The 11392-nt window shown below is 44.0% G+C and overlaps 1 protein-coding gene and 1 non-coding gene across 2 annotated transcripts in view; one reads left to right on the forward strand and one right to left on the reverse strand.

Moving 5' to 3' along the window:
• The window catches only part of LOC121159475, a 28488-nt gene extending 17585 nt beyond the window's left edge, over positions 1-10903 (reverse strand). Inside the window, exons 1-3 of the mRNA XM_040984637.1 lie at positions 10691-10903; positions 3659-3767; positions 1838-2106 (exon numbers count right to left, since the gene is read on the reverse strand). Of these exons, the coding sequence (XP_040840571.1) occupies positions 1838-2106; positions 3659-3767; positions 10691-10903 (591 nt within the window). The remainder of the gene's footprint in view (positions 1-1837; positions 2107-3658; positions 3768-10690) is intronic.
• Positions 8702-8819, forward strand: LOC121159476. The gene has a single exon (XR_005884382.1). It is a non-coding gene; the product is annotated as a U5 spliceosomal RNA (small nuclear RNA).
• Positions 10904-11392: the final 489 nt, after the last annotated feature.

Genomic DNA, 11392 nt, shown 5'->3' on the forward strand with positions numbered 1-11392 from the left:
CCCTCCACTTGCACCAAGCAGAGAAAGGCTGAGAGGAGCGGGGGAAGGGAGTCGACAGTGGTTGCAGGTAGGTCTGTATGTTGGATGGATCCAGGTAGCTGTGAGTACCCCAGGATGGATGAAGAGGGGACAGTCACTTTGAGTGCACTGTAGGGGCCGGTGGGACACAACCACTTCAGAGAAATGGGTTTTATGCTCTAAGCCCTTGGTGGTGGCCTCAGCTTCCTCTCCCATAGAATGGAGTAAGATATCTGTGCCTCTCCAAGGCTGAGGGGAGGAACAGAGGTCAGGCAGAATGGCTGATTCTAGCACCACCTCCCAATTTTCACAATTCTTTCTCACCCAATTCACCCCACTACAACTCACCAAGAGGATGGCACACAAAACTCGCTCTGCTTTCTGGATGACAGAAGCAAGTCTCCCTCAGTTAGGTGGTTGTGTAGCTCTTCCAGCCAGTGCTGGAGCCACAATCTGAGCCAGCTGTTACTGGGGGTCAGACAGGGAGCCCGTCTCCCATGATGATGAGGAGCATTGGGAAGGATTTCTCCTAAAAATGCCCACCAAGGGCCCGGCAGCATGGCCTAGTAGCTAAAGTCCTTGCCTTGAACGTGCCGGGATCCCATATGGGTGCTGGTTCTAATCCTGGCAGCTTCACTTCCCATCCCGCTCCCTGCTTGTGGCCTGGGAAAGCAGTTGAGGACGGCCCAAAGCCTTGGGGCCCTGCACCCGTGTGGGAGACCTGGAAGAAGTTCCTGGATCCTGGCTTTGGATCGGCATAGCATCGGCCATTGCACTCACTTGGGGAATGAATCATGGGACGGAAGATCTTCCTCTCTGTTTCTCCTCCTCTCTGTATATCCGACTTTCCAAAAAATAAAGAAATCTTAAAAAAAAATGCTCATCAAAGAGGAGATGGGAGCCAGTGTTGTTTTGCAGTGAGTTAAGCTGCCACCTGAAGTGCCATCACCCTGCAGTAGAATGGCTTTCTTCTTCTGAACCAACTCCCTGTTAATTAATTTGGGAAATCAGCAGAAGATGGCAAAAGCACATGAGTTCCAGTGTCCATGTAGGGACATCTAAATGAGGCTCCTGGCTCCATGTTACCTCCTGGACAACTCCTGGCCACTATTGTCAACTGGGAAGGACTTCTATAGGGAAGATGGCTCTCTCTTTCTGTCTCTGTCTATGTCTTTCTCTCTCTCTTTGTGTCTCTCTCTTTCAAATAGAGAAAAAGTTTTTAATGAAAACATTTTAATCAAAGAAGAGAAAACTGTATCCAATGGACAAATAGCACTGACTGTGGCACTAGAAGAAGTGTGCTCCTACTCTGAAACTAACCATTTTGTCTCAGCAGGCCCATACATGGCTAAGTTGAAGCTAACTATCATTCAACAAGGGACACTGCTTCCATGCCAATCCTGTTATCCAAGATAAAAGGCGTTGTTAGCTCATATCTGCCCCACCTCTCTTTTTGTTTAAAAATTTATTTTATTATTTTTATTGGAAAGGCGATATACAGAGAGGACGATCTTCCATCTGATGATTCACTCCCCAAGTGAGCACAATGGCCAATGCTATACGGATCCCTAGTGGGTGCAGGGTCCCAAAGCTTTGGGCCGACCTCGACTGCCTTACTGCGCCACAGGCAGGGAGCTGGAAGGGCAGTGGGGCTGACCAGGATTAGAACCAGGGCCCATATGGGATCCCGGGCGTGCAAGACGAGAACCTTAACCACTTGCGCCACCGCGCCGGGCCCTGCCCCTCCTCTCTTTGAGCACAACTGCTAGAGACCTTCCCTCCATCCCCTACTATCCCATCCCGCACCTCTGGGTCTGACCTTCTGGCTGCGTCCCTTTCCATATCTCATCTCAGTAGCAAACTCTTCGCAGTTTGAAACCAGGTAGAGATAGAAGCGAGTTACTCCAACTTTGGACTCTGAAAGCCGGACAATCTCTTCGATTGGCCTGGGGCGGTACTTGTTGTCTAAGTTGTTGTTGACCCAGTACTTGTCATTCTTGACGACATGCTCCAGGAGTTCGCGCTTCACTAGGCTTTTCAAAAGTTTATTTGAGTTGTCCTTGCTGCCAGAGATAGACGCGAACAGATCTGGGATCACAGACAGACACATCTTCAAGTGATGCAAGAAGGAAGCGAAGCAGGACGAATACAGCAACTCTACTCTCTGATTTTGCCTTGCCATTACACGCTTCTATTTCACTCTTTACGTTTAAAGTTTTATTTATTTTTATTGGAAAATCATATTTAATATGTGCCAGTGGAGACTCTAAGATGTACTATGTCAGCCAATGGATTCTGGAGAGATTTCATTGTGCTTGGAATGGCAGCATTTCAGAACTATTAACCACTATCGAAACCACTTGATCAGTACCTCTTGGAGCATGCCAAATGTCAGAGACCCTGTGATGGTTGGGCAGCTAGGTGTGGCTTCAACCTTTATCTCCCCCCTTCCGGTAAATTCAGAAAGGGAAAGAGACTGTGGAAATAAGGTCTTACCCACTTTAGTGTAGCCCTTGACTATAATCACCCTAATCAACTATGTAAAGATCATCAAAATAAAATAATAAAAAAAGATAAAAGTCTTGAAAAAAAGAAAACAAAATTTACACACTGAGGAGAGACAAAGAAACATCTTCCTATGCTGAATCACCCTTTACGTAGCCCCAAAAGCCAAAGCTGAACCAATCGGAAGAGAGTAGGACAGTAGCCTCATCTAGGGTTCCACCATGGGTGCAGTGTCCCAAGGCATTGGGGCAGATTTGATCAGTTTCTCAGGCCACAAGGAGAGAACTGGATAGGAAGCGAGGACACCAGGACACAAACCAGAGCCCATATGAGATCAGGTGCAAAAAGGCAAGGGTTTTCCCACTACGTGACAACTCCGGGCCCTACTCTTCAATCATTTAAGTGTTCAAATAAGTACAGGCCTAATTATGTCACACACAACACATTTAGCAACTGAATTCTTAACAGCATGTTATCCACATGTTCCTCTAGCAAGAAATATGCAAAATTTTGCAGGAGAGATTGGGGCTTCCATGATATTCCACTCTATGCAGGTACTCTTACTGAATTGCTTAATTTATTGATAGGCATCTTTGTTGGGTAAGCTACTACTGGGCTGTAGATGAGTACATCATAAAAACATTTATCTCTTGTGAATCTTTGAGCAAATGTCTGAATCAAAGATTTAAAAATTTTGAATATTTGCCAGGAGGAAGGGAGTCTCATTCTGCTTTTATAGAATTCTATCTTGGTTAAAAGAAAAAAATCTGCTTCTCTGTCTTCCAGAACAAATTTGGAGTCAGAAAAGTTATGTAAAATATCGAGGAGTCAGAAGTCGTGCCACAAACTTCTGAATCAACTCCTGAAACCTAGAAATTTGTACACTATGCTGTAGAACATTTGTGTCCCAATGGCAAAGGAAAACTTTCTTGTCACTTTCTTACTTTAGTCACCCAGCATAGTTCTGGACACAACAGAATTGTCAACAGGTGAAGTGCACTTGCCATTGTTTACAGAATAAAAGCTTTGGGTATCATCACACAGAGAGGAACAGAAGCCAACAACTCCAGTGAAAAATGCTGCTTTTGTTCACAGTTCACAACACCATACTGGCAAGTTGGCAACTCATGCTTACCTGGACCAGGCAGATGGACCACGTAACCATCTCCAACATAGACAGCCCAGTGCGAATAGGTCAGGCGGGAAATCTCAATGAGGTCTCCAGGCTGTGGTCTTTCACTTGACTGTAACACAAGAACCACAGAGCCCAGTCAGGTTTCTTGCAAGTGCCAGCAAATAGCTGACAGTGGGAGTGGCAGCATAGCTGCACAGCTGCCCACACAATGCCCAGCAGTGTTTAGCAAGCAACGTGGGAATGGAGACTCCATGACTGGTGGACTCACCGGAGGAACCCTGACAGGGGAACCAGGAACAGGATTTGCCCAGATGCACTTTGGGTTTGTGACCTCTGTGTATGTGGGTGTGTATCTGGGGTTGTGCGTGTGATTGAACTGCAAACACATCTACAAGGTAAAGAGGCCCTGCAGGCACCATCACCAGCCCCACTACACAAGGGATAACCTCCATGTTGCAGACAGACGCACACCTACGCAAAATCGAAATACTCGCTATTGAACCCATTCCTTAGCCTGGGTGTCAGCTCTGCCGTATGGCTATGCACCATGATTTTTATTTCCTGTGCCCACACTTTTGGTTGGGACACACTACTCTTCCCAGGGTTATCAGGCTCCTGGAGGAGGAAAAGCAGTCACTCATAAGCACAGTTCTCTAGTGCAAAGGAACCAGTCCACAGGCACCACAACCACCTGCTTCCCCAGTGTCTCATCCCAGAACAGGTAGCTAACTGTCTATGCCAGGGTCAGGTCCATTGTGGCCCTGAACCTGTGGGCATTGCCTAAGTATATCAATTCCCCACGTGTACCCTGTCCCATGCATCCTTCCCTATAGATGCTCTTGAAGGGCCTTGCCCACTGCCCCCCCCCAAGTCATTCCTCTACCTTCTGCTCAACCATAAAACTCTCCATGTGACCAGCCAGGAAGCATCTCTGAGTAACAAAGCATCCTTTCCATGGCAATTTTCTCTTGTTCCTGTTTGGCCCTTCTGATCAGATCACATTATCTTTCATCCTGAATATTTTAAGACAAGCTGCTCCTGGGGCAGCCTCTGCTTCATAGTCTCGCCCCAAGCTCTGGGTACTCATTCATTGCATACAGCAGAAGCAGAAGACTTCTTAAGGCCACACCACTGACAGTGGGTCCAATGCCAGGTATATGACAAACACACAGCCCTAAACAAGGGGGAGGAGGGCAGCAGCTGACAGCCGAGGAAGACTTGCTTCATAGAGTGCAATAATCCGCCAGTCTTACAAGGGAGACCAGGTTTCCCATTCACCAGTGCTGGCAGTTTGGAAGACTTACCCCCAATCCCTCAGATGCACCCAGTTCTGTGTACTCAGTTCTTCACATGCTCTTCCCACAACAGGTGCAGCTATCCTCCACATTTAGTCTCCCTTCCCTGAGACTGGGGGTGCCACACCCCAGACTCCTGGAGGCTGCTTTCTGTGCCCTCTTCTCTGTTTCCCCTGCTTTGGGTCCTGGCATCCAAGCATGGCACCTGCAAACCCAGCACTCATCACCCATCCCCCTACTGGATGCCTGGTGTCATCCTTCACTTCTCAACCAACCACCAAGGATAGTATCCACAATCCAAACATTTGTTGTCTCCTGAGTAGGAAGACTCAGCCTGGGTTCAGCAGCTTGTCCAGGCCAGCAGGGACACGGGCTCTTCCCATCACATGGTTCCCATGAGTACAGTGTGGGCTGCGCAGTCCACTGGCAGAGGAACTGCAAGGGCCACATGTCACTCAGCAGGGGATGAAAGGATGAGCAGCAGGTGCTCTCCACTACTTGGGAATAAAATCTTCCCCATAATGTTCAGGCTGGCTTGCTTGCATCCTTCCTTGGCCAGAACCACTGACATTTCTGCCACAAACCAATCAAGGCAAAGGGGAAGGAGTAACCCTGAGAGGCTCACACCACCCACAGGGCATCACCTGGGTCTGTGGGGAGAATCCCTGCTGTCCATGGACACCACCCATCACCCAGGGCTCTGTTCACTCAGAAGGAGGTACCTGACAATGGTGTGTGTGAATGTGTAGGTTAAGTAGCTATTGGTCGGTCAACAAACACCTTAGACATATACCTGCTTCTTATCCACAACCACAACCAGGGTCATTATAAGGCCATCAAGAAACTAGGCCAGTTCTCCATCAGAATCCTGTCAGGAAAGTGGAGTCAAAGTGGAGTACCGCCTAAGGATAGGGAGTGGTGTCTTGGGAGAGACCACAGAGGTCTCTGCAGGTGGTCAGGATCCCAGCAGAGGGGACCCACAGCTCAGACTGAGGAAGCCCACCAGCTAGTTTAGCTCCTGGGGAGGAGTGACAGCCAGCCAACTTAGGGCAAGGCACAGAAGCATGGGGTCATCCAAGGAGAGGCTAGCAATGAGGGAGGAAGAGGTTGGTGCATTCCAGGGGCAGGTGCACAATAATGGGAGCCCTGCTGAGGAGCCTTGGTGGAGTCAGGCACCCACTCAGAGCCTCTGTAGCACAGATAGTGCAAATGCTGACTTTAACCATCCCCAGGGCTAATGGAGGAACCACTGCTTCAAACAGAGCTCATCTGCTAACAGAGATTATTAGGTCTCATGCATTTTTGACTCTCATTAGCGTACTGTCATTCTGGACCATACTGGGTGGTTTGCACAGACAACTGGGTTCTGTAGTTGCAATCATTTCTGAGTCTTATTCTTGGGAGCTATTTTTCATTGCTGGTTCCTCCCACTAGCCCCTATGGGCTGTGTAGCAAATTTAGAAATCCTTGAATTGGATCGTTACTTAATACGTATAACTCTAGTATGCTTTTATAAAATGAATTGCCTCAGCCTTCCTTAGCCAGCCATTTAATGGCCCTCTGGATCAGATATACTCTGTGATCTAATCAACAGCTGCAGATACTCAGAAAAATGAGGGGATGTTGTATCCCTGCCTTTTTTCTTTTTTATCTTGGCTCTTTGTCTGTGTTTTCCATCGTTTTCTAGCCATGATGTAGTAAAGGCCAGCCAATTTTCGGGTCTCTGGTGCTACATGCTTCTCAATTCTGGCCTCTTTTTGCTATTTATTTCCACTCCACTAGCAAACCCCATTTTATCCTTCTCCACCTGTGGTCTCAGCTCCCACACTACCTCTGTGTCTGATGGTCTCTGTTTCTTCTCCTCATTGGGTGGGAGACAGAGATTTCCTATGTTTAAGCCTTCTTTTTCTCCATTTTAACCCTCTTGCCTAACTTGCTTTCTCAGTTTGTCTGCCCAGCCACCCTCTAATGCTGAACTTTCTCTTGCTTTCCCTCTTACCCGTTTTTGTTAGCTGAGAGTGGCAGGATAATAGATAAGCAAGAAAAAAAAAAGAAGAACAAAAAAGAACAAAAAATTACAAACTTGTTTTGTAACTTGATTTAACAGTTATATATAAAAATAATCTGTTATAGAGTTGTCCTAATCCACTGTGAAATTACTGCAAAGCGTGAGAGAAACCTATAGGCTAATTTTGCAAAAATAGTTCCAGGCTAAAGCATCCTGTAAAATGGATGGGAAATCATGAAAAGTTTGAGAGGATTGTATGATTATTGTCTCCCTGTTCTGCAGTGTCTGGTGATTGTGTATAAGTTCGTTTGGACATAGTTATTGTTGTTCTTGTTTTGAATTGGGTGCATGTGTGACTGACAAACGAACTGGGACAGACTAAGATTACCCCCGTCCTCCCCTGATAAATAATTCAGAGAGGTTTGACTTATGTATGATGACTTGGCCAGACCAGACTCCCCCACCCTTGCTGGGGAAAGATTTGATATGATTAACGTCTTCTAGCCTGGGAGATTTTTTCCTTTGCTGAATTAAGCTTTTTCTGCCATGTTAGAATTGACTAAAGTGATGAGCTTTTAGTATTTTATGTTTTTTGCTGCTTTTGTTTGGTCTTCACTTTCTATTTTGTTCTGGCACTGATCAGGTCTAACATACAGTATTTGTTAACATATTCAGTTAAATGTTAAATGTACTTTTTGTTTAACTCACTTTGACCTCTAAATTCTTCAAAGTTCTAAACCAAGTCTCCTGACTTTGGGACTTGCATCAGGATTCCTGGAACTCTCAAAGATTGAGACATAATTCAGAGAATATAATTGCCATTTAAAATAGTTTGGATTATAATCTCTCAATGTTATAAAATTATGCTAAATTTGTTGCATCATATATGTTATTAAAGTAAATGAATATTTATATAATTACAAAGAATGTATATTGATGGTTATGTTCATGTTTCCTAATCATGAAATTGATCCAGATTGTAAATTATTTGTTCTTGTTTACAAAGAAGTATGTGAGATTTTTGGCTTACAGTAAAACAACAAATTCTTTAAAAGTTATGAGATGATTTTCTATGTCAATTCCTGTGTTTAAGGTTATATTTCCCTTTTGATGACAAAGGAAATATACTTTTTGCCTTCCAGCTATGTAACCCCTTGGGTTCTCTGTTGTCATTGTTAAATTCCCTGCATTTTCAAGGGTGTTTTCTAATATGTATTTACTTTGAAATAATTGTGTGGTCATTTTATATGTGATAAAAATTTATTTGATCTGTTACTGTTTGAATTAGCCTGACTAAATGTATGCATATGTGTGTGTGTGTGTGTGTGTGTGTGTGTGTGTGTGTGTGTGTTCAAAGATAATTCAGATGTCAGGGAATGTAAAAGTGCCCCAACACTGGAATTGGTTCTTTTAGCAGATTCACAGACTGACAATCTTGAGTAGCACTCAGTGGCCTAGGAATCAGCCCAAAAGGCATTCTAGGCTGACAGGAAAGCCAGCAAGAGAAAAAGCATGTCAAGTGTGGAAGGCCAGGACACTGCTGTGAAGTGTGTCCCTCTGTTAGGGACCACTGTGATTCATGCCCCAGTGCAAAGAAGCAGCCAAAGATGGTTGTGCTCTTCTCTTAATGGAGAAGAGAGCTTACACTTTGTTTGTGTCCTTGTCTAATGATTCATGGGCTTGTTGTGGATTCAAGAGGCTTCCATAGCCTAAGCATTGTGCGTCAAGATCCTCAGGTGCATGCTCCAGTTTCTCTTCAGATTGTATAAATCTTTTGCCTTTTACTAAAGATTTCCATGGAGAAGAGCCTCAGGTGATCACTGATGTCACATATGAGTGCTAATTTGTTGAATTTACTAGTGTCACTGTGTACTGACTTCCCATGCAGGACCTGTATCTTCTGTATTGTATTAGAACTATATATTGTTAATATTCATACACTTTTCCAAGTAGTGTCTTGTGGATCTGAAAAGTCTTATAAGTAGGAAGAACTTAGAATACAGTGGCTATAGGTAGCCTGAAAGTTAGCTGGCCTGTAACTGCTCAGCCTGCACCACTGGCTAAGCTCCCAACAGGGCATGTTTGCCATCTCCATTTTCAGTTTTTACTAGACTTCACTAGGGTAGGATACCCTCACTGCTCTGAAGCAGACTTCATGTCTTCCTCATTTGCGAAGTTATTTGGGATTTCTCAGCTCATCTATTTATGATTCTTGTGTTCTTCAATTGCTAGTACAAGCCTTATTAGACTATAAATTAGTAGATAGCTTGCCTTTGCCTTAAAGTGTATAAAGTTCTGTAAAATCTTGTTATAATAATATAAATTATTGGGTTATTGTAAATGAAAACTAGTTTAAATCTTTTGCCATCTACTATGTGACTAGTAGGTTTTGTAACAGAATGTTTTCAATGTTGTGCTTTATGTTCTAGGCTATATGTCTTTCTGAAAGTCTTAGGGCTTGCAGTGATTGGTAAAGTATAATTGTTTTAGGAAATCTAAGACTTACCTGTTTCCTAGCTAGATGCAAAACACTGTAGCATTTTCAAGAATCAAATGGTATAACTGACAAGGTTAGCGAAGAAGTCAGCTTGCATTTAACTGTTCTGTAATCAGTTTATATTCTGATGCTACATGCTAATCCTTGTATTGTTACTGTGACTTCTGATTTATCTGGGTTAGCAATTTTTTGCAGCTGAGAAAACGTTTTATGTGTTCCACTGCATTCATTGAGTATCTGTCAAAATTTGAGACTTAAAGGAGTTAACTTAAATTGATATAAATCTAGTTCATAGTTTTAAAGTAAAGTAATGTTTACTCTGACAAATGTTGAAACCTGACAACACTTTTACAACTGAGCTCTAAAGCTCAAATATTCCAACTGGGGTTCTAACTGAACTCACAACCTGCTAGGTTAGGAAAGATTATAGCTATGTAATATTTTGCTATCTTGACTTCAACAAAGAGAAGCCTTTAAGTGCCAGGCAGTACTTTGGATACCTGATGACATCTACCTCCTATCAGGAACCTCTAAATTGACCTCTACTGCTGCTGTTCCTCAATGCCCCTTTTCAGCATGAATAAACTAGAGCAGTCATCGCCCCTTGTCCCTAACAGCCATTGCAGTATATTCCTCTGGAAATGTGAGGAGTCAGATGGGATGATAGGCAGTGAGGATCTCTGGTTCCTGATGAAACTAGTTGAACATTCAGGGATAGTGACGAATCACTGGTCAAAGTACAAGAATGCCTAGCTAAGAGAAAAAGAGAACTCAGGCCATCTTTTCAAAAGGACTTTTGATAACTAACCCCTCCCTCCATCCCTGTGTCATCCACTCAAATGTAATTTTTTTTTTGTTGTTGTTATCAAACCATTAACCAGTTTCTTTTGCAGGTCTAGGAGCATCACCACATCCCACATTCCTCCCGCCAGGTGGCAACCACCAAGAGAACATTGTGCTTAAACTCAGCTTGAAGAAGCCATGGAGAACAATGCCCCCTTTCCTTTTTATATATAACACCTACCAAATCAGCAAGTCCATTGCAATATTGGGACTTGAAGAACTAAGAGCTTCTAAAATGCCAGGTACTGCAGTATTGCTCTATGAATACTATTAGTGTTGCAGCATGAATAGTGGGGTTTTAGTGTGCAGTCTTAGGATGAGAAACACCAAGAAAGTTTGAATAAAAACTGTTTTGGGGATGGAAGAGGACAATCCTAAGGGGGCCTTACCAATGCACGAGGACTCTCGCCATATCGTAGATCGTCGACAAATTTCTCATGGATTTTACTAGTTACTTCATAATTCAACCTGTTTCGAGCTAGAATCTCAGCAGAAGCAATGATGTCACTCACAGGTTGAGGTCTGAATTTATGATCCAGGTGGTTGTTGACTCTGTAGGCACTGCCTTCTGCTGCATCCTTTAAGGGCTCCTTGGTTGCCATGGCCTTGGCCTGCTGATTGGTGAAGAAGCTAGAAATGCCACTACTACGATGCTCACCTGTGAATCACAGACAGGAAACAACACACAGGTAGGAAAGCAGACAGAAGGCAGGAGAAACAAAGACAAAACTTTCCTGTGACTGATCTTTCACAAGGAAGACACGAGATGGTTCTTTGTGTTTAATGAGATGTGAATATGTAACATGTCATACATTCAATCTTCAATGGCTGCATCATACAACAGTCTCATGATTTGCATTCTAAATGTGTACACATATCATCCCAGGACCGGTATTGTGGTGTAACACTATAAGAAGCTGCTTTGATGCTGACATCCAATATCAGAGAACCAGTTTTTGTTCCAGTTACTCCACTTAGGATTCAGCTCCCTGCTAGTGCACCCAAGAAAGCAGTGGGAGATGACCCAGGTGCCTGGGTCCCTGATGCCCACATGGACAACCCAGACGGAGTTACAGGTTCTTGGCATGAGA

This window comes from Ochotona curzoniae, unplaced genomic scaffold (assembly GCF_017591425.1).
Source record: "Ochotona curzoniae isolate NIBS_2020 unplaced genomic scaffold, NIBS_Ocur_1.0 contig_4254, whole genome shotgun sequence".
Lineage (NCBI taxonomy): Eukaryota > Metazoa > Chordata > Mammalia > Lagomorpha > Ochotonidae > Ochotona > Ochotona curzoniae.